The sequence below is a fragment of the Sinocyclocheilus anshuiensis genome, unplaced genomic scaffold (assembly GCF_001515605.1).
Source record: "Sinocyclocheilus anshuiensis isolate Anshui unplaced genomic scaffold, SAMN03320099.WGS_v1.1 scaffold1644, whole genome shotgun sequence".
Classification (NCBI taxonomy): Eukaryota; Metazoa; Chordata; class Actinopteri; order Cypriniformes; family Cyprinidae; genus Sinocyclocheilus; species Sinocyclocheilus anshuiensis.
In genome coordinates, this window is record NW_015557451.1 from 173,951 (window position 1) to 200,622 (window position 26,672).

At 37.8% G+C, this 26,672-nt stretch overlaps 3 protein-coding genes across 3 annotated transcripts in view; 2 read left to right on the forward strand and 1 right to left on the reverse strand.

Annotated features, from left to right (window-relative positions):
• Positions 1–1,508, reverse strand: part of snrpf (small nuclear ribonucleoprotein polypeptide F) — a 2,371-nt gene extending 863 nt beyond the window's left edge. The window contains exon 1 of the mRNA XM_016474770.1: positions 1,346–1,508. Within this exon, the coding sequence (XP_016330256.1) occupies positions 1,346–1,348 (3 nt within the window). The 5' untranslated portion in view covers positions 1,349–1,508. The remainder of the gene's footprint in view (positions 1–1,345) is intronic.
• A 2,993-nt stretch (positions 1,509–4,501) lies between these two features.
• LOC107679258 (netrin-4) lies at positions 4,502–15,526 on the forward strand. Its single transcript, XM_016474769.1, has 10 exons — positions 4,502–4,709; positions 5,404–5,885; positions 7,186–7,455; positions 10,128–10,254; positions 11,148–11,333; positions 12,156–12,345; positions 13,914–13,993; positions 14,175–14,243; positions 14,357–14,530; positions 14,859–15,526. Exons 1-10 carry the CDS (start codon positions 4,640–4,642, stop codon positions 14,993–14,995), a joined length of 1,785 nt encoding a protein of 594 aa, XP_016330255.1. The 5' UTR covers positions 4,502–4,639; the 3' UTR covers positions 14,996–15,526.
• Positions 15,527–16,059: 533 nt separating this feature from the next.
• Positions 16,060–26,672, forward strand: part of LOC107679272 (dedicator of cytokinesis protein 11-like) — a 92,985-nt gene continuing 82,372 nt past the window's right edge. The window contains exons 1-5 of the mRNA XM_016474790.1: positions 16,060–16,295; positions 24,157–24,273; positions 24,417–24,506; positions 24,656–24,738; positions 24,823–24,883. Coding sequence (XP_016330276.1) covers positions 16,194–16,295; positions 24,157–24,273; positions 24,417–24,506; positions 24,656–24,738; positions 24,823–24,883 — 453 coding nt within the window. The 5' untranslated portion in view covers positions 16,060–16,193. The remainder of the gene's footprint in view (positions 16,296–24,156; positions 24,274–24,416; positions 24,507–24,655; positions 24,739–24,822; positions 24,884–26,672) is intronic.

The following is a 26,672-nucleotide window of genomic DNA, read 5'->3' on the forward strand; positions in this document are numbered from 1 at the left end:
TTCCGTACCCACTGTATATATATATATATATATATATTAGAGGTTGACCGATTAATCGGTTTTGCCGATTAATCGGTACCGATAGTTGATTGGCAGAACTATCGGTTATCGGCAAAAATCAATGCGATAGTTTTCCGGGTTGCGTCCGTTGCTGGAGTGGCTGAGAAGGGTCCGCTGCCATTATACAGTACGAGAGCGGCCTCTAGTGGTGGAAATCACTGACAGAACGTGTTGTTTATTTTGACACGTGACACTGCGCACTGCACAGAGCGGGAAACTCCAGACGCACATTTAAATGCAGCCGGCAGAATATCCTGCTGCTGAACAGAGCGCCATTCACATAGTGTTCTATTAAATTACATAATATTTGTCCCAAATCATGTGAATGTACATTAATCGGTATCGGCCAGTGTGGTCCAACCTAGCTATCGGTATAATCCACTATTGGTCGACCTCTAAAAGAAATAAATATATATATATATTAGGGGTGTAACGGTACACGTATTCATACCGAACCGTTTCGGTACGGGTCTTTCGGTTCGGTACGCATGTGAACCGAACGAATACAGTTTTCTTTTTTTTTTCCTCCGGAAATTCAAATAATAAATGGCGTTTTGACAGTCTTTGATGTGGCATGACAGATCGCTGTATAAACGCCTTGGAGAGCCGCTTCTGGGATGGTTCAGAAACGTGCTGGTATAATCCCAACACAAGCACTGACTAGAGCGGCCGCGATCAGCTCCGTGCGTGATAAGTCGATATATTGATTATTGCGACAGGCCTAGTCCCAAGTAAGAATCGGTCCTCGATCGGGTAAAATTCTTCTGTGGGATATCACAAGGAATTAATATTCCAATAAAAAATGAAATAAAAAATAACTGTCAATGAGAAAGACATTATTGCAATTAAATACAGGGTTCTTATGAAGATTTTACCATATACGATACAATTTTATTCTTAAGAGAACACGTTCCTTCTCAATATGAACTTAAGTTTACCGTCTTATGGTATTCCACTAGAATTAGTTAGTTGCGAAATGAACAGAGAAATACAACACACAGACCCTTAAGATTTTCTCACAAGGAAACCAAGCGAGCTTTCTACACAGATAGCATCTTAAACACTATCTAGGCAGCTGACCAGGCTGTAACACAGCCTACGATATCAGTGTTACTAACAAAACATTTGATCACTAACTTAACTTACTGAAAACAACGTCCAATCTACGTTCCGTTCCAGATGCTAACACGCAGCCGCATTATCAGTTCACTCCTGAATGAAAACCACCTCGCTTTTACAAAACCTCAAATATTAAGCCAAAAGTAAAAGTTTCTGTTGAACTTACCATGACTAGACTGCCAAAGTAGTATTTCAGAAGAAAAAAATTGTTTATTTAAATAGCATAGGCTATGGCAGCACACTCGCACGAGGGAAGGACTACGAGCGCACTTTGACCGCACGGCGGGAGAGAAGAGCGCGACTGCTCACAGCGCCACACGCAGCACTGGCGTGTAATAGCACCATGTCAGCACAGTGGGCCTGGCCCCCCAATAGTATGTTCCTGCACAACCGGAGGCTGCAGTTTCAGGACCGCAGTTCTAGGACCCTATTCTTTTGTAACAGCGCCACCTACCGAATTGGATCACTAAAGATGGACGACACGGACAGCAATCAGAGTGAGTAACTTTACCGATTTTCAATTAAGTTTTATTTTATAACCTTAAAACGATGCAAAGTTTACGTAGCCAACGTGAGAACTGCTAAGAAATAATAATGAATTCCCGATTGCTAGTTTTATTGATTATTACGATGTTCTTAATTCGTGGCCATGATTTAATTAAGCTAAACCTTGTTGACATAATGACTACAATAAGTAAATCTAGCCAGCACATCAGTTAAACTTAAAAAGATGATAAAAGCATGTTGATGTGAGATGTGTCAGATTTACCTGTAGCTTACTGTATTAGTGTGAAAACTTGTTTTATATTCATTGTTTTAGCAGATTAGTTCAGTATAAATAATCTTTCATAATTAAACTGGGCTCATTGCTTGGTTGCGCCACAATATGTGTTATTAGCCTGTCCCTTTGGCAGTATTTTAGATTAATCTGGTTGATGTTTGAAAGGCATGGTCAGCGGTTTGCCTTCTGGACTGATGAGGCCAGAAACCTGCTCCAAGGAACTCTTCAGCCAGTGTACAGAGTGCTATCTCAGAGGAAATCCACATTCAGGCTGTCGATGACCACACTGCAGAGGTAAAGAGACTGCTGGACTTCATTGTAAAGTTACAGGGATCTGAGGCTGCAGCCTCCGGTTGTGCAGGAACACCCTTCTCGGGCCTGGATGGATAGTCTGGAATGAAATAGAATGCCTTTTACTATTTTTGTATTATTAAGTACGTGCATTTCTCAATACCTACATTTAAAAAATAAATGAATAAATAAAATGCATGCAGTTAGATCTTGCGCAGTTGATTCATATTCTATCTAAAGACTTGTCCTGCAGGTTTTTGCATTTCATTACACTCTAAAAAATGCTGGATTAAATACAACCCAGTGCTGGGTAAAATAGGGACAAACCCAGCAATCATTTATTCAAAAGAGGCCATATTTGAAATGTTTACATGGCTGACAGGATGGATTAGATATGCCAAGAGATTCTTTACCAGGTCTATTGCATGAAAGGAGGTAGATAGATAGACAGAATTGATTAATTTACTGTGTGTACACTCTAAAAAATGCTGGGTTAAAAAGGGACAAACCCAGCCGCTGGGTCAAAACAACCCAATAGCTGGGTTTGTCCCTTTTTAACCCAGCGCTGGGTTATATTTAACCCAGCATTTTTTAGAGTGTACCTTCAGCACAAAATAAACTCTTTGTAGATGAGTTATATGAATTGTTCCAGTGATGTGTTGGGTACTTTGTAAATGAATCAAAGCTTAGCAAAGCTGCCTGAAAGCCCACACAGCAGATTAGAACGGAAATCTTTCGCAGATCCGCATTCCAGACAAGTACTTTTTCAATATTTCAGAAAGTGACTGGTCTTTTATCCTTTACTACCTTCCTGTTGACCAATCTCGGCCTTCATCAAATCAGTATAGGCTACACTCTCTTTTCCTGTCAGCTGATTTCACAAGATTTACATCTCGAAATGCTTTGATATTTTAGTTACAGTAGGAATTTCATCATAATTTGGAACCAGTTCTAATGAGATCAAACAAGCGTCATCCAAGAATCTTCTGACTATCAAATAAGATCTTGATAAATAAAACTGATAAACAGAACAATGTGAAACAGTGTCGTACAGAAAGCATAATGAAACAGTGTCGTTTAGGACATCAGAATGCTGAATGAAACAGTGTTTATCACAGTGTTCGAAATTACAGAATGCAGAATTACATTATGCTAATAATTATAACATTTGAATGATCTTTTAAATTATAACCTTACTGTTTACTCTACATTGCTTTGTTAAATGACAGAGTGCCTTATTAGAGTATATAAAACATTATATTTAACATTGCCTGTATATTTGTCATTTTCAGGCGTTTTCAATGTATTTGTATTTTTTAACCTACCCACTTAAAAAAAGGTTCTTTATTGGCATTGATGGTTTCATGTGGAATTCTTCCGTTCTATGTTCTTTATAGAGGGGAAAAAAAATGTTTTGTGCTCTTCAGAATGTTCTTCACACTTAATAAAACATTATTCTTTTAAGAACTGTTCACTGAAAGGTTATTGGGGGAACAAAAATGGTTATTCTAAAACATCGCTTCGAAACCCCCCTTTTGGAAAGTTTATTTTTTATAAACTATTATACATAAATCATTATATGGGGCATTAAGACAAACTTCCATGTAATAATAACTGAATATAAAATGAGTGAAAATAATGATCAAAGATAACACAATTAGAGGAATTAATATGTTAAGAAAATGTAAAAGAAAAATGGCTCCTGAAGAGATTAAATGTGTTACATTTGGATAGAGTTAGTCTACAGTCTATAGTTAGCCTAATTAATAATATAAGTCGATAGAAAATGTCCATTTAGATAGCTAGACTAGGTAAACATGTTTTCTAAAGTGAGAGAGGTGCAAAGAGAGAGAGCAAATCCTGCAAGATCTGACGCTGAATGACTCAGACGACTCATGCCAGGAATGCTCCATTAAAACGAGAAAAATGCTGGGAGAAGGGGCGTGGCCTCTGTTCTTCAAAGGTCCTGTCACTCAGGGGCACCAGATTCCAGCTCAGGTGTTACAGAGCAGCACGCGCAGCCCCACGAGTCGCACTCAGAGCAAAACACACGCACAACTCACTTCTACGCGAGCAGCGCGGCCGGACAGTTGTCACCGGGGACAGAAGTGCCTCTGATAGACGCGTATTTGAGGTTACACACCGATGGCGTTGTCGCGCGAGAGTTGTGTCCTATTTCAGATGAATAGTTTCAGTTTGTTATGGGAGCAGATCACCTCCGCTCAGCGTTTGCGCACCTGGCCAACCCACGCCAATGAAGTCGTGCTCCTACATGCAATCTGAAAGGCTCTGGAGTGGAATCGGGTTCCCGTGCGTACTGTGGATTAAGACCCCTCGCGGGGTTCGATACGTGTAATTTGTGGCTTTTTTCTTGGACTGCTGACTAATATGGAGCTGCCAGTGAGATGTGTGTTATTCGCAGCGCTCGTGATGAGCGTTCCTCACCCTGTGTCATCAGGTCAGTGTTTTACGCATGCAAACTATTCACCCGCACGTGCGATCAAAACGGGTTAGCTGGTTGTCAACGAAACAGAGAGGCAAGGCGTCTGACGAACTGGTTGATATGGAGAGAAAGAGACGGGCATGATTTGAATATGCAAAACAAAAACAAACTTTGTATTAGCATACACACCCAACACCCAGATGTTGCTGGATCCAGCCCATATGCATTCAGCAGATTGATTCTACAATTGAAGAGTTCAGATGCAAAAGCCTCTAAGTGCCATATGAAATTTTCACCTAAAATTAGCATTTTTGTCAGGCTCCTATGCTTGAGTTCAGTCATTTTACTTTAATGGTAATGTATAGGTACTTTTCTATGCTATTAAAGTGAAATAACAACATAAATATAGGAGCCTCATAAAAATGCTAACTTTATAGTTAAATGTATGAATTTTATTGCATTATTTGGTTTAACTAATAAAGAAGTGATCTGCAAATAAATGCTGCTGCTAAATCCTCAGAATCTCGGAACTACACGTGTTTTTGCAGTTACTTTTTTTCCCCCCAAACTGCTTTTTAGGACAACTGTATCTTCTAGTCATCAGTTGGAATGTGGGTCATTTAACTACCTTTTTTTGTACATTCAGGCAATATGTTTGTGTAATGTACTGTATTTTATAAGTGTGTTTTTTTTTTTTAATGTGTACCAGGATGTGAGAATCGGGTGTGTAATCCACGCATGGGGAACCTGGCAGTCGGGCGTCCTGTACAGACAATTTCCCAGTGTGGCTCTGCCTCTCCAGAACACTACTGTAGCCCTGTCTACAAAATGAATAGATGTGTGTTGCATTGTGAGGTGTGTGATGCTTCAGTAATGCACCGTGCACACCCACCTGTGTCCATGACAGACTCACCCTTCAAACACCCACCGACCTGGTGGCAGTCCGCTCATGGTGTTTCCATAGAAACTCTACAGCTGGATTTGGAGGTGGAATTTTACTTCACCCACCTCATTATCATATTTCGGTCACCACTCCCTGCTGCCAGGGCGATAGAGCACTCGCAGGACTTTGGGCGCACATGGAGCGCTCTGATGCTGTATGCCCACAACTGCAGTGAAGTGTTCAGCCTGGAGGATGGACAGAGCTGCTCTCAGAAATACTCCACAGCAGAGCCTTGCAGCAATGGAGAGGTGAGAGTGTGCGTACAGAATCTCACATTTCAGAGGAGGTGCATTTGTGAGATGCATTTTTGGGTGAATAATGATGATGATCTTCTTAAAGGGGTCATATGATGCGATTTCAAGTTTTCCTTTCTCTTTGGAGTGTTACAAGCTGATTGTGCATAGATAAGATCCCTGAAGTTGCAAAGACTAAAGTCTCAAAACCAAAGAGATATACTTTATCAAAGTTAAGACTCTGCCACGCCCCCCCTAAAACGGCTCGTTCTAACACGCCCCCAAATATCTACCTCACTATGTGGAAATATTTGCATAATGCCGCCCAAATGTGCACGGAAACGAAAGAAGGCGTGGTTTCTGTAACCGCAGTTAGTGTTGACGCAGCCATGTCAGGGAGACGCTGTGTGTTTCTAGGCGAAAGCAAAAGCACTTTATTTGGCCTTCCGAAATAATGATCTTTAAAAAAGCATCATATGACCCCTTTAAAGGATTAGTTTACCCCAAAATTAAAATTTGCTCAAAGGCCTCAGGCCATCCAAGATGTAGATGAGTTTGTTTCATCATCAGAAAAGATTTTGATAAATTTAGCATTACATCACTTGCTACCAGTGAATCCTCTGCCGTGAATGGGTGCCGTCAGAATGAGAGTCCAAACAGCTGATAAAAAACATCAAAATAATCCACAAGTAATACATATTTGTTTAGAACTATTTTGGTCTTGATCTGAGCATATTTCTCTCCTGATTCAGACGGGATGACTTTTTCACCGGAGAAAACAATATTATAGATAATCCCGTATTTTGGCCAGAAGCGACAGTTAAATGACTTAAATTTTTTTCTTACAAACATGCAGCTTTTCACTTAAAAATGGATTGACTGGGATTGTGAGGAATATGCTTTTTTTTGTTACTTTTGGAATTTGTTTTTAATTATCAGCTGTTTGGACTCTCATTCTGACGGCACCCATTCACTACAGAGGATCCAGTGGTGAGCAAGTGATGTAATGCTAAATTTCTCCAAATCTGTTCAGATGAAGAAATATACTTGTCTACATGTTGGATGGCCTGAGGGTGAGTAAATTTTCATTTTTGGGTAAACTATAAAAACATTTAAATGAGATTACTCATGACTTTTCAAAAAAAAAAATTGTTAACCTAACTGCATTAAGTTGTACACATTTTTAGCCTTTTTTTATAGTGTTCAATTCGCAGTCCTAATAACTAGTACTTAGATTTGTTTAAATTAAAACAGTTAGCTCATTACTAAGTAAATTAATGTTTGTTTGTTTATTTATTTATTTCTGTGTGAGCAGGTCATTTACCGTACTCTGTCACCCTGGGACAAACTGGATCCATACAGCATTGATGCCCGAGCCCACCTCGGCATCACTAACATACGGATACGTCTGCTTCAGCCGCAGTCCTGCTTCTGTCAACCAAAACTTCCTGATGCCAATGTGCTCACTGCACACTATGCCATCTATGACCTCATTTTAAAGGGAGGCTGTTTGTGCCATGGACATGCAGACCAGTGTGTGCCTGCTGGTGACCAACAGATCACACACCCTCCTGTTAAACACATGGTAAGTGTATAGCTGTAATACAGAGTCATTATTTTTACATACTGTACATACTGTATGCTTACACATCATGGTATGAAACAAGATTTAGTTTTGATAAATATAAACTCTACATCATCTACATGGTGTTTCAAATCTGTCTTTTTTTCCTGAACACAAAAGAATTTTGAAAAAAAAAAAAAATATATAGAATATTTTTTTCACCCCATACAGTGAAAGTCATTGGGGCCCAATGTAATTTTGGACCAGTGATTAGTATTTATATACTATTTTAGTTTTTGTTAATATTTTGTATTAACTTTTTATTTTTTCATTTTAATTTAGTTAAAATATTTGTAATTTTATGTGTATATATTATTTGTATTATGTTTATAGTATTTTTTTAAATGTCTAATTAGCTTTAATTAATTTTGTTTAATAATTTCAGAAATTCAGTTTCAACTTATTTTAAGTTCGTTGCCAAGACAGCATTTCTAATTCTCATTAAAGTTTAGGTTTTTCATCTATTATTTATCTTTAATTTTATTTCTGTTTTATTTAAATTAAAAACTTTATATGGGCAAAAACAATTTCTGCTGCAGGTTGAAATGACAGGAGGGTAACTGATGACAGAATTTTCAGAGGTTTCATCCCTCTATAGGAGATCAGTGGCAACGTAAAACAAAAACAGCAAGCAACTTTGCATTATTTTCAATTATCAACATTCCCAGAAAACATGTTTCCCGTGTGATTACATAAACACTTTTACTCTTTCATTCTCTTCCCCCCCCCTCACTCTCACTGTCTTTGTTTCAGATTATATAAGCCATGTGTTTGCTGTTCATTTGGCTCTATCTCTGCAGAGAGATAAAACTGATAGCAACTGAAGGATAAAAATACAAAGTCAGGCAGGAACACAACGGAGAGAGGAATACGATAAGCGCAGAAACAAAAACGAGGGGCTGCATTGCTCGCCCCTTTTCCTAATTGAGTTGTTGTTTGCATGCTGTGATCAGACAATAACAGCAATTAGTCTCATTTGCTCAAACACACACACACACACACACACATCAGCTCGTTGCTCTCTTATCAAAGGTTAAACCGTTTGATGTAGCAGCCCAGACAAAACACACACCCCGTGCCAATCGACAAGCATGCACACAGACAAACACGCTACCCACCCAGACATGCAGACAAACACGGTCGCTTTGACATGCTTTATCCATCCACACTCATAATAGGAACACGTGCTCACACGCAACCCTTGTGTGCCCCTGCAGGAATGTTTTGGTTAGCAGGGAGAGTATGTGCGTCTGAGTGCGTTTCCTCCCATATTATGATGATAAACACGTGAAAGTGTTTCAGATGCCAAGTGGATGAAGCGCTGTCAATTTGCACCCTCCCTCTGAAGCCCTAATTTGTCCTTCTCTTTCTCTTTTGAAGTATTTTCAAAATTCTTCTCTCGGTTGTTTGTTTTCGCTGCTCTATTTTCATTCCTTATTGGAGAGTGACCGATAATATTTATCCGGTTTTCATTCGAAACTCACAGAGGAGAGGATCTCGATGGATGGCTGTGTCTGGGATAATATAATCATGGACATATCAGGCAAGGAGGATGTTTTTGTACAGGACTGTTGAGCGAGAGATTAAGCACATAACTCGAGAGATGTAGGAGAGAATGATTGACTGTAGCAAATGACAAGAGTTAGGGCTCTGTCCAAATCTCTAATCATAAGATTGATGATCATAAAAATCAATCAAAATGCTATTAATTACACTACCGTTCCAAAGTTTGGGGAAATTTTTTTTCGAAGATGTTTTCGAAAGAAGTCTATGGAAGCTTGTTTCTGCCACGAGAACTAAATAGAGTAATTGTGACATTTTATCTCACATTTTCTCGTAATTGCGAGATGAAATTAAAATTGTGACAAACTCAGAATGGCAATATATAGATAAGTGAAAATTGTGAGAGAAAAAGGCGCAATTACCTTTAATTAAAAAAAAACTTGCAATTGCGAGAAGAAAATCAGTCTTCTTTTTTTCTTAGAATTGCGAGAAACAAAGTCCGAATTGTTAGATAAAAAGTTGCTTCCATAGAAGTCTGTTATGCTCTTCAAGGCTGCATTAATTTGATCAAAAATATAGTAAAAACAGTAATATTGTGAAATATTATTACAATTCAAAATAACCGTTTTCTATTTGAATATAAAGTGTAACTTATTCCTGTGATTGCAAAGCTGCGTTTTCATCATCGTTACTCCAGTCTTCAGTGTCACATGATCCTTCAGAAATGAATCTAATATGCTGATTTGGTGCTCAAGAAACATTTCTTCTTATTATCAATGTTGAAAACAGTCCTGCTTAATATTTTTGTGGAAACTGTGAGTCTTTAACGAATAGGAAGTTCAAAAGAACAGCATTTATTTGAAACAAATCTTTTTTGTTTGGGGAAAAGAAAACGAGCTAAGTGTAGGTTCTAATAAGAAAACAAAAAGGTGTTGGCCTATCCTATTTGGTTTATAGTTTGGCAGAGTATGCCTGAATGAACACAGCTGATGCTGGAGCATGTTGAAGATCAGCTTAGTAACTCTCTGATTGTAAGATTTTTAACAAGCCTTTGAACTGAGGTCTGCTAAGGTCAAGGTGTAACAATGTGTCATTGTATTGTCAATAGTGTTTTCTGGCCTCTGCCACAGGTGCACGGTAAATGTGTGTGTCGGCATCACACGGCTGGGGATCAATGTGAACGGTGTGATCGCCTCTACAATGACCGACCATGGCAACCAGCTAACGGTTTAACTGGAGAAGCTCATCAGTGTGTTAGTAAGTTTCGGTTCATATGTAAAACTAAGTACTGATGTGGAAATAACAAACTGAAGGTGGAATGTGTGACTGCTTTTTGATGCTGTGCAATTACTGGAATAAGTTAAAAGAGCTCACTACGATTTTCTGGTCCTTACACTACTGTTCAAAAGTTTGGGGTTTGCAAGATTTGTTAATGATTTTGAAAAATCTTTTATGCTCACCAAGGCTGCAATTATATGATCAAAAATACAGTAAAACAGTGATAATGTGAAATATTGCAATTTAATAAAACTTTTTTTCTATTTTTCTATATTTTACAATGTATTTTCTTCTTCTGATGTCAGCTGAATTTTCAGCAGCCATTACTCCAGTCTTTATTGTCATATGCTGATTTGGTACTCATGAAACCTTTCATTATGGATGTTGAAAACAATTGTGCTGCTTAATATTTTTGTGGAAACAGTGCTACATTATTTTCAAGTGTCTTTTAATGAATATAAACTTAAAAAGAACAACATTTATTTAAAATAGAAATCTTTTATAACATTATAAGTGTCACTTTGGATCAGTTTAGTGCATCCTTAGTTTTTGTGTAGATACTGCTCTGGTCCCTCCTTCAGTGTAAATCTATGACAGGGTTACCAGGTCAGTTAAAGACAGTCCAGTGACAAATCCTAACATGGCCAAAACCAAATATTGATATTTACTTAGTCCAATATTTCAAACTACAAACCATACAATAAAAAGTCAGCCACAACAGTTTAAAGGTTTCCCAGTTTTCCCAGTTCTGCAGGATAACTGCAGACTTGGCAACCCTGGCCTAAAAAACATTAATTTTAACAGTAAAATCTGATGATCTGTGAGTTGATTAATGTCTGTAATAACCCAAAATGTATATTGTCAATGTGTAGAGTGCAAGTGTAATGGACACGCAGAGAGCTGTCACTTTGACAAAACCGCATGGCTACGCTCGGGTCAGCGGAGTGGCGGCGTGTGTGACTGCCTTCACAACACCAGCGGCCGCCACTGCCAACACTGCCAGAGCGGCTTCTACAGAGACCCAGAGAGACCCACGACTGCCCCAGATTCCTGCAGACGTAAGACACAATCATGCAACACTCACAACTGTTGTGTAGGCAAGCATTCAAATGCATGATCAACATGGGAACATTTATACACTATTGATTTAAAGTAATAAAACAGCTGGCAGAGTGTGGAAAAATTGGATTCAGTGTTCCTTGTACTTGGTCATATTTGTTTAGTGTGTGTGTGTGTGTGTGTGTGTGTGTATTTGTGTCGTGGACTAAGATGAAAGCTATTAATCTCAGATTTTGAAAAGCTGCTTAAAATGGCATGTGGAGTATCTGTGATTTCCCTGCTGTACACTTCCGTTCCTGATCTCCATCGTTCTTCAGCGTGTGCATGAAAATGTGCGAGTTTTTGAGTATCTGTTTACATGTACAGCTTGGCTTAGATGATGTCAAAATTCTGGAACTCACCAGATCAGCGAACATGTCCGACATTGTAGCGCGCACACACGTGCACACATTGAGGGGATGTTTGGTATTGAATGTTGTTCCTGCTCGGAATGCTAATGGCTCTTACAGCGAGTTGGAGCATGTAGAATAACAAGAACAGTGATGGGATCTCAGCAAGAGTGTTAATGTGTATATTGTGTATGTGGGGGCAGACAGACTAATCATCAGATGACATCAGCTCGGCTCATAATAATTGACTGCATGCACAAAGCATCAGTCTGGTCTGTGGTCTGGAGAGCTCTATGTATTTTGAGTCATTGAGAAATTCATTACAGAGCGAGAAACGTATTAAGTTTGTTCAGAGCCTCAGAAAAGACCACTAATATATTTAGCAGTCTTATGTGTGTGTTTTGAGTAACTTTCTTCCTTTCTGAATTGCAGCTTGCATGTGTAACCATGCTGGTTCCACATATTGTAACCCTGATAATGGAGACTGCGTCTGTAAGCCGGGCGTGGCTGGACCACACTGTGACCAGTGCATGCTGGGATACTGGGGTTTTGATGAATATGGTTGCAAGCCCTGCCAGTGTGCTGGTGATTGTGACCCTTACACAGGAGATTGTATGATTGGGTGAATATGAACCTTTTTACTGTTTGGAATTTCAGAATCTACAGTTGTTATTGCGGTCTTAAACTATAAAAAATACATTTGACAATTTTTGATAATTAAAATAAAGCTGAATTAAAGGCACAATATGTAATTTTCTCCGCTAGAGGGCGCGTATTCAAAATAAACAAAGAGGCAAAGGTGTAGTTTGATGAGGCCGTGACTGAGTGTGGAATCATGGGAGTTGTGGTCTTCATCCCCACAGCCGATGCAATCCGACGGGACTCGGGCAGAAATCATGTTCATGGATGAGCTAATGATTTATTAACGTAGTAGAATGAAGCAGGGTGAGGCTGAAAGCCGTCGAAGCGAAACAAGGCCGCTGAACGAGCGCGACACACGGCTCGAAAGCAGCAGAGCTTTTATTATGCCACAGTCGACCGCTTCCGCTCCTTCCGGTCATGTGTATGTGGGGTAAAGCAGCGCTGTTTTATCATACTAGATACGTTTGAAAGTTCTGTTATAATGCTACTCTGTGCGGTCGTCACCGGTCTATTAAAACACACAACATATTAAAGCATCTTTGGTGTTTCCATATTTTCTACAAAACAAAACCGGAAATCGAGGGGTTATGACTTCATTAGCAGGCGACACAATAACACTATATGGACACGGTCCGTGTCACTAGTTAAAATTGCTTATTTCTCTGAATTTAAACATTGGAACAAATATTAGATAAAAATATATATACGCTGGCATCCAGAAGTTTGGAATATGTTCTTACTATTTAATATATTTTAAAATATAATTTATTCCTGTGATGCAAAGCAATACTCCAGGCTTCGGTGTCACATGATCCATCAGAAATCAGTTGTGATTTTTATTTTTAGTTAGAATCGCCTAATATCAGTGTTTTTATGGTTAACTAAAATTATAAAAAAAAAAATAAAAATACATTTAAAATAAAATATATAAAAAATAATATTAGATAAAGTAAACGTGAATAAATTAAATATTCAAATTAAAAATGTTGCTTTAGCAACTAACGGAAATAAGTTGAAGTGCATAAAATTACTAAAACTGAAATAAAAATAAATTCGAGCTACACTGATGAACTAATAAAAATGACCAAAATGACTAAAACTGAAATTAAAATGAAAACTGAAAATATTAAAATAAAAACTAATTAAAAATATGAATAAACACTACACTGGTATATATCAGATATCAAATTAAGTGATAAAATTTCACCAGCTGGTCTCTGATTTTTAGTGATTTTTTTATGACGGCAGTTCACCTCAAGTTCAAACACGGGTTTAGTTCATCACATTAACAATCAGAGTAAGACAAGTGTCCAAATGCTATTTGTCTTCATTTGAAATGGTAGTTTATGTTTTAGCATTCAACACATCTTTGACACTTCTTGCTCAAAGTGTGCTTGTGCTTACTTTATTTAAAATAAATGCCAATTTTATACGGAAATACATTTTTTATCACTTTCATTTCTTTTAAAGCTGACATTATAATATCATTTATATATAGATATATAACCATGCGCGTGTCTGCTTTATGTGTGGGCATTTCTTGTCTAGGTTTGAATCAGATCACAACAGCACAGCAGAAAATCATCTGTTTCGAACAGAAGAGCTTTTCTCCGCCCTTAGTCATCCAGGTATTACATGGAAATCTTGGAGCTGATAACAGCACTGTCTTGTTCCCATAAAAAGTTTATTGTCTCGTCTGGGTTAAAGGCATGTGCTGTTGTAATGTCATTCTTGTTGTTAAGTTGTTGTAGCAACAGAAAGAAACTTGCAGCCAATACTTTAATTGCCGGGTATTTCTTTTCTTGACAGACAAATGTGTATGCAAACAGCAAGCTCTTGGAAGCAGCAAAATATTCTGCAATGTAAAACATGTTTATGGTAAGTAGTATATAAAACAGTCCTGGACCGGAGCACGCTCGCTGTGCACTCACTTCACCTCAATGTTCTGTTCAGTTGATGTAATTAATGTGTGTTTTCTTGTGTGATTGCAGCAGTGAAGGTGAGAGTGTTGGATGCTCATGATAAGGGCTCTCACGCAGAGGTGGATGTTAAGGTTCTCAAGGTGTTGTGGGATCATTCGCGCCTCAGGCTCTCTCGTGGAACTCGAACTCTTTATCCCGAGTCTTGGACCTCACGAGGCTGCACCTGCCCTGTACTTTTCCCAGGTTAGCAGATTCATGATTTGTTATAATGTGAAATATGCAAGCCACATTTCAATAAATAACACATTTCTGTGTTAATTGTGGGAAACAATCTGATTTCTGTGGAATGGATTTAAATACGATCAGATGTGCTAAATGGACCTCAGAGAACCTTGTTTAGATGAAGGTATTATCAAATTAAATGCAATGCAAATGAAGGGTGAATTCTGTGGATATCTGCAGTGTTTTAGACTAAATGAACACTGGCCTATCTTTGTTGATACCTGTTTAGTGAAATTAGGCTAATTTGATCATTTTGTTGACTGATAGGACTGTTTTTCTCTTGCTGTAGGAATGGAATATCTTGTAGTTGGACACGAGGATGTGAAAAAAGGTCGTCCTATGGTTAATATGAAGAGTATCGTGAAGCCATGGAGGCCCAGCTTGAGCCGAAAATTTCATCAGCTTCTGAAAACCAAATGTAGCTGAAGGACCTAGAGACACAGAGAGATGTTTAAAATATATCTTTCATGTCACATGTCAACTTAGCCTTTATTTTATTGTGATCGTTCTTCATGTTCTGAATCATACTAATGCTTTAAAACGGTGGTTCTCAACTTTTTTTTTTTTTTTTTTTTGACTCTGAGGCCCCCAATATTTGAAGGCCTTCTAAGTTGATATGCACCTCTGGTGCTTCTGTTAATAATAAATGAAAGTTAATAATAAATGAACTTGAATGAGCTTATGAATATGACAGTTTAATGTTATTTTATTTAGGATTATGTGAATATAATTACATTGATATCATTTTAAGAGCTATTGGGGCCCCCCCTGGAAGTTTGCTGAGACCCCTAGTGACCCCAGCTTTGAGGTTGAGAGCCACTGCTTTAAAACCAGCTGTGTGGATGTATTTGCTAGCTGTCAGATGAATACTAGGACTGTACAGAACGCAAAATATATATGTATGTGTATATATAAAATAATATATGTAGTTTTTTATATCTATAACTAACCCTGTATATAGCATGCATTTCGTACACATGAAAATACAATGCATATATGCAATATAATTTCTTATGGTTATGTCATAATTTTAAACCTAAAAACAATTTTATATGATTGATAAGCCTTTTCTTCCGTTTGTGGCATTAATGTGTGCATTTTTAATACCAGCCAAGACCACAAGGTGTCAGCCTATGATAATTTTAATGATCATAATGTATGTTCATATTCACAAGAACACGTATTCAGGTATGAAACATGCAGATTTATTGTTGAAAGAATTGGTAAAACCCTGGCTAGCTTAAAAAAAAAAAAAAACGTACAAAAATATGGCTAAAATCTAGACTTTCACTTTGTTGCTTGAACACAGCAATGAAAACTCATCACTATTTATTTATTGACCAACCACATTATCTTAAAATTAGAATAAAATTACCAAAGATAACATAGAATCTCTCTAAATGTAAAATACGAAACTAAAACTTTTAAATTAATAACTCAAAGCCAGAGACTGCTCAATATCAGGCAACCCCTGGTGATGGGCGGAGCTAACGCTGGTCCATGAGGCCCCGCCCCGCCTGCATCCGCACCTCTGTCAGACGCGTAGATTGGCGTGCTGAGATGTCGCTTTCCGCAATGAGGACTGATGGAATTTATTCTTAAGTCAAACTAAAGAGGGAAAAACATGTCCGAAGTAAGAAAATTCACAAAAAGGTTGAGCAAACCTGGAACGGCTGCGGAGCTCAGACAAAGTGTGTCGGAGGCGGTGAGGACGTCCATTGCTGTGGTTAGTATCTCAAGAGCGTTCCGTCTCTCTCTTTTTGGGCAGCGCATCTGTTAAGGCTGTCTCAACACGCAGTGAGCTACCTATCTAGGCGGCGTTTTTTGACATCACAGGCACGTCAATTCTGTCTAGGTAGGCAGCTCATTAGATTTTGAGACCGTTTTCGTTTATTATTAGACCTCTTATATGTATATAAGCTGTCAGGTATTGCTTATAGTCACTTTTGCTTCTTGCAAACGGCGTTGTAATTATTATTGAAACACGTGCCAGACTGCTGAGCTGAGGCATAACGTCTTGTGCTTTCCAGGCAATTACACCTGCACAGCTTCAACATCTGTCTTACACTTAACATAGACAGCAGTTGAAACCTTGTGCATACAAACACTGAGATGTGCATTGATTTAAATACAAAATTAGGAGTCTACTCAACAAAAAAAGCCGGTATTTAGGTGATCCTGGCCGTTTCCTAGTAGGAAAGACATTGTTCTGTAGCTCCTACTGGAACCACATGGAGCATCCTTATGCCTTTGTGTAAGGAGTCATGTGCCTGTGCTCATGCAGCAGTTCAAGAGCAGAGCCCATGCTTTCTTTTTGCCTCTATTGAACCGCTGAGAAATTAATTATCAGAGGTGGAGAACAGAAATGTGGCATTAATGTTTTAGGGAGGATATAATTTCTCAGCACTACTGATGCTGCTTATGAATGCTTAGTGCTGAGAAATTATATTTTTAGCCAGACATATGTCATGCGCCTGAGATTTTCTATAAGTGCTATGAATATAGACCTATAATGGCCTATGATTGTCAGTGTGATTGTTGTTTCCAGGGAGACAGACAACAAATGGCACACTATGGAGATTGCAGATCTGCTGTGTTTCCCTTGAGAATACCCTCAGGCTGCTCAGCTATGCTTCCTGTGTCCTTTGCATGGGCTGAATAAAGTGTTTGTCTCATCTTTCCTCTTTTCCTCTCACGCATATTGTGCAATTGCACAAATTTGGCCAGAATGATGATATGAGTGACCTTTTATATTATTGGTGATTGGTGTTAATTATTGTGTTACCCAGTGGAATTGATTTATGAGCGCTGAGCGCTGACTTTTTGTCTAACTGGAAGATTTGGTGGGATATATTGAAGCCCTCGTCCCTTATTTTTGTAAGCAGCCTAGTCAGTGTCAAGTAGTATTAGGGGGAGGGACATTCTTATTCAAGAAATCATTTGATTGGACGGTGTGTAGTGCAGGATGTCATCAAGATTTTTGCTCTGTTTTTCCACAAAAAAAAAAAGTAAATTTTAATATGATATGATATTTTTAATATGAAAATTTTGGAGTACTTAGCATATAGAGTGATGCAAGGATGACATCTTTTGTAGACCACCATGAATGTTTGCATTACCCTGGTTCCCTCGACAAAAAGCTAATTGGATTTTTCCATTGACTGAAAATAAGCTCTGTGATCAATGATAATCTTCACAAACGAACACAACTATCATGAATTTTGAAGCCTAAAACAGAAGTAAAAAGCTAAAGGTAGGCTATAAACTGACTACACCTTTGTTGCTAGACTTCATGATCATCACTAGTTGGAAAGTGTGAGTTAGAATAGTTTGCAAGAGCACAAGTATAAACACAATGAGGCAGTAAAAGTGAACCAGTAAATACATGAATTTTCTCGCTCTGTGTGATGATGTTTAATGTCCCCGACAACCTCTACTCATTTAGTCAATGTTTAGCAACCAGCTTTTCCAAGACACGTAAAAAAATCAGTGTGGTATTACTGATGTATTTTATGTTGTAGAACAGAACGTGAAAATATGTTGAGCTTGTGTTAACCACAGACCTTATTTTATGTATTCAACCAAAAGCTCATTCGTATAACCCATAGACTCATTTCTGGGTTTTAGGACTCATTACTGTGGCACTCTATAGATGGCCATTAAACTCTTTAAAGCCAAAACTGACCCCGTTTACTTTATAAATGCATCTTATTGTAGGGGACTCATAAGTGCAAATTATTTCAAAGGAAAAAAAAATGTTTTCATGTTGTCTTAACTTGCTTTTTCTCCGAAATGACTTTCCATTTCCATTTGATAATGCAAACTATAAATAGCTGCTTAGACCCCATTTTAGCAAATAACAAATCATATTGACTTTAAACATGGGACAGCTGTGGTCAAGCTGCAGAAAGTTGTGTTTTACGATGTGTACTCGCAATATTTTACGCTGTGTTTTCTACACCGAACTCACTGGATATAAATATTTCAAGATGCTTTTCAAATGGTGGGCCTCAAATGCTCACAGATCCACAGAGCATGTGGTCCTCCACAAGATTTACAAGACAAGAAAAGCCTTGTAATGATACAAAAAGATATCAGATCTATGTTCGCATAGCAGCGCAGAGGTTCTGAAGGAGGGCGTGGTCGTTCAGTTCAGATGTTGGCGTATGTGTTTACACACAGTGGCCTAATGCACATCAGCTGAGGAGCTCTTGCTGTCTGTTTCACCAAAGACTCACATCTGGAAAGTACATTAACCACCCTAGAGACGTGCTCCAATCGCAGTTTCTGTACAGCTTTAAGTCACCCACTTTGTCGTCCTTCACATTTTCGTGTTGCGTTCTTGCATACGGAAATAACATGACTGAAACGCGTGTGGCGCCAACGCCCATCGGCTTGTGTGCGAGCAGTAAATTGGCTCATGTTTCCCTTTACCTCAGCCTGTGGTTTGTTGGCCTGTGATTCTTCTTTTTCTTCAGTTCCTCTCTGTCCTCAACAGGGTTGACGTTGATGGTCCTTTTTTGAAATGATCTGAGGCCTTGTGGTTGTTTTTGCAGAGGTTGGGTTATTTTTGGCTATAGGAAACTGGTCCTACCGTGGTATGGTAGCTTAATCTTGGCCCTGAGATTTTAACACCTGGCTTGCAGTGATTAAGGACAGGACTTGGATTGGGGAAGTTGGTATAATTTGGTTTGAAAGGGCAGTTGAGAGAGAGTGCAGCCACATGCCAGCAGAACTGAGCTGTAGCACATGCTCTGTTGCCGTGGGAGATGGACCGACTGTGGTTTTTTTGGCCTCTTATGTGGTATGACACATGACAGGAAGTTGCTGCTGAAACACTTGCATTGGTTGTCAACTCATGCATATGTGTTTGAGAAACACAGGAAGCATTTATGTGTATTATAAGAGAAGGTATTGATGTATGGCAGTTTTTGTCTGGGTATATTTATGCTGATATTTCTCCCTCTCAAGCAAGATGTACTGTATAATAAAAGCAGAATATATAGTGCAATTTGAATTGGGGACATTTTTTTTTAAAGAAATCAATACTTTTATTCAGCATGGATGCATTGACTAAAATTGTCAGTCAAGACTTTTACATTGTTACAAAATATTTCAATTTCAAATAAATATTTTCCACAAAAATGTTTTTATCAAATAATAATAAGAAATGTTTCTTGAGAACCAAATCAGCGTATTTCTGAAGGATCGTGTGACATTGAAGACTGGAGTAATGATGCTTTGCCAGCTTTGCCATCACAGGAATAAATGACATGTTTATATATATTAAAATAGAAAACAATATTGTTTTACTATGTTTTAATCACAGAAATGCAGCCTTGGTGAACATAAGAGACTTCTTTCTGAAACATTAAAAAAAAAAATCTCACTGACCCCAAACGTTTGAAAGGTACTGTAGTATGGTCCTGGCCTGTTTGTAATGTACAGGGGTTAATTCACCGAAACATAAACATTATGACATTATTTATTCACCCTCATTTTATTCTTAACCTGCATGACCTTCTATGACTTTTAACCTGCATGCCAAAAAAAGCACCATAGAATTTGTCTGTATGACATGTTATTTTGCAAGTCTTCAATAGTTTTATGTGATAAAACAACAGATGAATTGAAGTCATTATTCGCTACTTTTACAGTCGGGTTTCAATCATTTTTCAAGGTTATGGCATCAATTCACTTAAATTGCATGGAAAAGAGCAGCATGCATAAGGCAGAGCATGTGTAAAGCTGGGCAAGGCTTAGCCTTCCCAGGGGGCGAAAATTACAGTAACAGGGGCTTGGGAAAAAATACCACTGCACACTAAATCTGAATAAAATGAAAATGAAATGAAACGTGTTGATTGCAGCATTAAATTTAGATCTGCTCATGTTGCATCATCATTCTTTTTACGCGGTTTTACAGTGTTGCGCTTTATAACCAATCACACACGAGTCTGTTGTGTTTAAGAATTCAATGGCAAATCAGAGGTGTTCAGATGAGTCATCGCTCAAAAAGCGGAGTTTTGCTCAGTGTGCACACTTGTAAGTAACTTACAGTGTCGTATTAAAAATATTTTAATACATGACAATAGGCCTGGGCGATAAACCGGTATCGATATTTATCGACGGTACACCTTCTTCGATATCGATAGAAAAATTGTTCGATATAGAGCACGATATAGGCACGTGCTCTGAGTGACGCAGACAGCACACACAAACACGAACACATGCTGAAATGAATGCTGTGCCTGCCTGTGATGAGGAGATTGTGAATAAAGAATGAATATTAGTCGAATTTAAAATAAACATTTGCATTTTAATGTTAGGTGTGCATCAGGGAGCGTCATCAGTGGCGCTCGCGAGATGCGGTGAGTGATGTAAGTGACGTTGTTGCATTTGAATGTTTTGTTAGTCTAGCCCACGAGATGCGCCGCTGCTGCGTTATTCATTCAAAATATTAGAGAAATATAGAAGCTCAATGCGGAGAAGATCTTGATTAGGTTAAAACCGAAACCAAGCCATTCACACAGAATGCATATTCATTGCATTTTTTAGACGGACAAATATGACTGCTGCACTCGTGTCTCACAGAAGAGATGTATATAGAAAGCCATGCAAAGTTAAAACAGTTTAAACTTTTAGAAAACACATCACGAATTTGTGGAGGTTTATTCCTTTTCACTGCGTCTCATATGTTTTTAAATGCAGTCTGTGTGAATGGCGCTTCGGCTCTTTGTATTAAGCAATGCATAAATACATGATGCTGTTTTGTTCATAATTGTTTATACAATTTATGAAATTATATTTGATTTTTATGAGTTAATTTAGATGTAATGCACGTTTTTATAGAGTTACTTCCTTGCGTTGACAATTTAAATGCGCTGCATTATTTTGCTCATTGCGCCCTCCTGTGGCCTTGGGAGACAATTAGACCTATACAATAAAGACCTATTTAATCTGCATATAAAACATTAGAAATTAGATATTTGTTGAATTTTTATTGTGTTTGATTGTTAAAACAAAAAATATTTGTTGTTTGTCTCAATAAATTGTGTTAATTATAAATACAGTGGTTAAACTTAAACATTTTTTTTTTCTATTGCTTTTTGTTTTAAAAAAGGTTATATAAAAAATGTCAATAATTATCGATACCGAACAATATGAAACATTATATCGTTGATAAATTTTTTTGCTATATCGCCCAGCCCTACATGACAAACATGTCTGGTACTTGCTTAAAAAGGGTTTATGATGTGTGTAGTTAATAGATTACACTAACATTAGGCTTCTTACCTTTACATTTATCCTTACCCTTGAGTTGGATCGCTCTCCGCCTAGGGCAGTATGAACTTTCTGTCTAACATTTTTTTGGTGTTCCACACAGGGCCATAGCTAGTGGGGAGAATGGTGGTGACAATTATAGGGGCCCAATTTGAACAGGCTGCCCGGTGCCAGCGTGAAAGAGGGTCTGGACAGTTGACGGCCTGCCTCGTCACTGCTGCGCCTCGTCACAAAAGTTTATCATTTGCACATGTTTTTAAGCCTTGCCAATTTAAACATTCAAGCGATTTTAAATCTTTCAAGTGCAAGAAGACACAAAACAACTCAATTCAATACTCGCGCATTGTGTTTTGTGCGCATAGCGCGAACAGAGAGCTATGTCTCTGACAACGCGCAAGCCCACAATTTAGTTGTCTTTTGCGTTTTCTTGCTCTTGAAAGAACAAATAAACCTGGCAAATTTCTGCGATTTTTAAACCATTCAAGCACAAAAAGACTCGAAAGAGCTTAAATGAGCACCTGCACGCTGTGTTCTGTGTTCACAGTGTTCCTAGGTCTAGATTAAAACTTAGGGGTGACCGGGCTTTTTCGGTAGTTGCACCTAGACTGTGGAATCTCTTACCCCTGCATGTTAGAGCAGCTCCAACTATAGTTAGTTTATTTATTATCTCAGGCTTTCAATTCTACTGGGTATTGAGGGATGTTATTGAACTTTTCTGTTTTACTTTTAAATGTACTTTTAAACATAACTTTTGTATGTTAATGTTTTTACTTATTTTTACTTTTATTGTACAGCACCTTGGGCAACAGTAGTTGTATTAATGTGTGCTTTATAAGTAAATTAAACAAACAAACAAACTAGCTGATGTGGGTTCCAAGAGTGAGAGAGAGAAGATCACTCACTGCTCTTGATTGAAAAACGTTTGTAGATTTAACAGTTAATCTATATGTAATTTATACAGTGAAGACTATGCAATGCTGTTTTACATTTTGATTATTCAATTTCTTTACCTGAACACAGACAAACCTGAAAAAACTAAAGCATTGTTTATTTTGTATTTTTGTTCTATTTAGCCTATTTATTTGTGCTAGCCTATTTACACAATTTCAAATAGGGCCCATGGGTACAACCTGCACCGGGGCCCTGGAAACCTCAGCTACAGCCCTGGTTCCACATAAGAAAAGTCATATTGGTTTGGAGTGACATGTCCAGCATCATATAAATTTGAACATGTGCAAGAGTGAGCATTTTTCTACAGTCTGTGGTTTGAGATTTTATTAAATTTATTGCAAATTAAATAAATTGGACTTTTGTTTCCTTTTTTGAACTCCCAATTAAGCGTTTTCTGCAGCTAGGAAGCTAGGAAAAAATTCCACAGGATGATTTCTAAAAATGATTAGTTTTAAATTGCTTTGATTTGGACTCTTAATTCCTTTTGATTTCAGCTGAAATATTCTCAAAAGACCTGTGTGATTATGGGTTCAAGCCCCGCTGATCTGGTCAAAGCTGAACCGCTTTAAACAGTAGAAACAATGAGCAGCTTTACCCAGCCTCGAACTTTGGACAGAAGATACAGACTGCCCATTTTTGTCCAAACCTTATGTAGTTATAAAACTATAACTTCCTCTCTTAAAATCTCTGACTGCTTATAGTTTATTTCCAGCTAAGCGACACCTTTATCAGAAGGTTAAAGCCATAAATTGAACGTTTCCTAACACTAGTTGCTGGCAAGTCATCTGAAATGTCATCTGTTTGGCAATTCCCATACAGTGCAACATGGGTGAAAAGAGTGCAAAAGATTAATCTAGTCCACTGCCCTTGTGTTCTGTCCATCCCACATGGTTTGTTTTTGGTGAAAACACTTTCTCTTCCGTGGGCTAAACTCTTTATGAGTATCAGACCGTGACACAGGCATGTCAGCTGAGTCAGGAGTGTGTTTAAGCTTTAACACGTGATTCTCTTTTAGAAGGAACTTGAAAAGATAAATCTTGGGAGAAAACTTTGAACCAAACTCAAAAGCTGTAAAAATAAGAAATCGGAAATCCTGTGGCAGATTTTTGCTTTGTAGAAAGGTTGTTGAGGGGCAGTGAATGAATAAACTCACAGGCAAAGCTGTCAAATCTGTGTAAACTAGGCCTACACTAACAAGCACAACAGATAAAGCAAATCTGAATAATAACAGTGGGCATTGCTTTAGTATGTTTAGTAGCAGCAATAAAGAGGGACACAAACATTGACTCGAGACACCACAGGCCCTTTGAGGGCAGCTGTGTGTAAATTCATTGATCAATCCTGTGTGTTTGCAGGAGCAGCCGAAGATCATCGAGCCACTGGACTATGAGAATGTGGTGTTCCAGAGGAAAGCTCAGATCCACAGTGATCCACAGAGAGACCTGCTGGTGTGGCCAGCTGATGATGTATCAGTGAGTCATTTCACAAGCACATTTCCTGACATTTATTTGTTTGACTCATTTTCAAACTTAGTCCTTATCCTTGTGCAGCCACCATATGAATCTAATTTCCGTCTGTCTGTCTGTCTTGTCTGTCTGTCTATTTGGCTCTCTAGGAAGCACAGATTCAACGTCAAAGGAGGACCATTGTTCCCTCAGTTCCTCAAAATGCTGAGAAAGAAGCAAAAAGCCTGTTTGCCAAAGAGGTAAAGAACCTCTCAATGCCAAAATAAGAGTGAAGACTACAGCTTTCCAGACTAATAAAATATGAGATCACATTTTCCTCTTTTTCATATTTTGATGCGTTTCTGCTCATGCGATTGAGTAACTGAGCAATGCTTACGCTCTTTGGCAGTGCATTAAGATGTACAACACCAACTGGCACGTCATCAACTATAATTACGAGGCCTTCTCTGGAGACTTCCGGACACTGCCCTGGTATTTCAAAGTTTGCACATTTTGCCAAAGCTTTTGCAGTGTTATTTCCAAAGTTTGCCATAAGCTACTTTTTCTGTCTTGCAGTAAAGGCATGAAGATGGAAAAGCTTCCCAACCAAGTGTTTGAGGTGGATGAAGGGGAGGAGGTAAGAGACATTAATGTTTGTTGATGGAAAACAGAGTGTAGAATATCACACTCAATATATTTAATCAATATAAGAATATAGTCTCAATATATTCTTTCATCTCACTCTCGCTCTCTCTCTTTTAAAAAGCTTTAAAAAAGCTTTTTAAAATACTTAAGTACTGTTAAAATCAGATACTCTTTTACTCAAGTTGTTTTGGAATTGGTGACTTGTAACTTGTAATGGATTAATTTTCACTGTAAGGTATCTGTACTTTTACTCAAGTATGGTTTTCAGGTACTCTTTACACCTCTGGGTACTTGAGTGTTAATCCCAATTTTAGCACGCACATCCACCAAGTAGTCTTAAGTGTCAACACATCTTGTTGTACTGTGCTAAACCTCTTATTGACATAGATATTGTTCGTCTTCCCAGACAGCACTGCAAATGTTGTGAGGCTTCTGTGAGGTCATAATCAGATGTAGAGATGAAGGCTAGACGGTCAGCAGAGAGGCATATTACATGGAACCAGGCCCTCATGGTCTAGTAATAGACACACACTGAAGTGTCCGGCAGATCTTGATAAAGTTAGATGTAAGGAGTGGTGATTACAGGGCAAAGAGATTGCTTCTCCACCCTGTGTGTGTGTGTGTGTGTGTGTGTATAGTCTATGTGTATGTACATGTTTAGACAGGGTAGTCTAGTCTTTTTCCTTACAATTGCCTTAGTGGAATTAAATGAATTGAGTTCTAATTCTGAATACCTAAAATAACTTTTTTGGGCTAAAGCGAGAGGCCAATGAAGCCAAAATGTACACAATAATGAGGGCATTATATAAGAATGAATTCAGTATCTTGTTCAGTTGTAAAATTCAGATATACTCACCTATATGTCTTTCCAAACCTGTATGCATTACTTTCTTCTATTTATATATTCTAAAATATATATTCTATAAATTATATTCTAAAATATATATTTTTTCACCTACCAAAAAGTATTTTATATCCCAGACCTTTGCTGTAAGTTTACATGACTCCCTCCTTTGATCAATAATTAAGTGAAGTCACTGTCATAGTACCTCATGTATATACGTAACTGAAAAAAGTTTGGGGCAAGTAATTATTATTATTATTATTATTAGAAATTAATATTAATTAACTTTTTAATTAATTAATTTAAAAATAAATGTATTATTATTATTTATTTATTATTACAAAGGATTTCCATTTCAAAGGAATGTTGTTCTTTTGAACTTTCTGTTCATCGAAGAATCCTGAAAATTTATTTTTTTCTGAAAATGGTTTTCCTGAAAAAATGTTCTGAAGAAATGTTTCTTGAGCACCAAATCAGCATATTAGAATGATTTCTGAAGGATCATCACAGGAATAAATTACATTTTAAAATATAGTAAAATAATAAAAATTTATACGAATATTTCGCAATATTTCTTTTTTACTGTATATAATTTAATGTAATAAATGCAGCTTTGATGAGCGTAAGAGTCTTTTTTTTTAAACATAAAAAAAACTGACCCCAAACTTTTGAACATTTGGGTAGTGTATGTATGTATCATGTTGGCTCTGTCATGTCCTTTTAATTTAATCATCTAGCTGAGTGACTCAAAAGGGAGAACAGCGTGCAGGCAATTGATCAGTCTCAGAGGGACTGTTAGGAACAGAAAGAGAGGGAGGGAATGAGAAATGCTGGAGGAAAGAGGGGAGAAGGGCATCTGGACAATTATATTACAGTGGAGAGCTAGAGAAAAGCACATTCATAAAGGACGCCAGGCCACTTCAGTTAAATTAGAAAC

Coding starts and splice junctions, on each gene's coding strand:
- LOC107679258 (XM_016474769.1), top strand. CDS start 4,640: ATGGAGCTGCCAGTGAGATGTGTGTTATTCGCAGCGCTCGTGATGAGC. Junction 10,255..11,147: donor AGAAGCTCATCAGTGTGTTA/GTAAGTTTCGGT, acceptor GTCAATGTGTAG/AGTGCAAGTGTAATGGACAC. Junction 12,346..13,913: donor ACAGGAGATTGTATGATTGG/GTGAATATGAAC, acceptor TTTCTTGTCTAG/GTTTGAATCAGATCACAACA.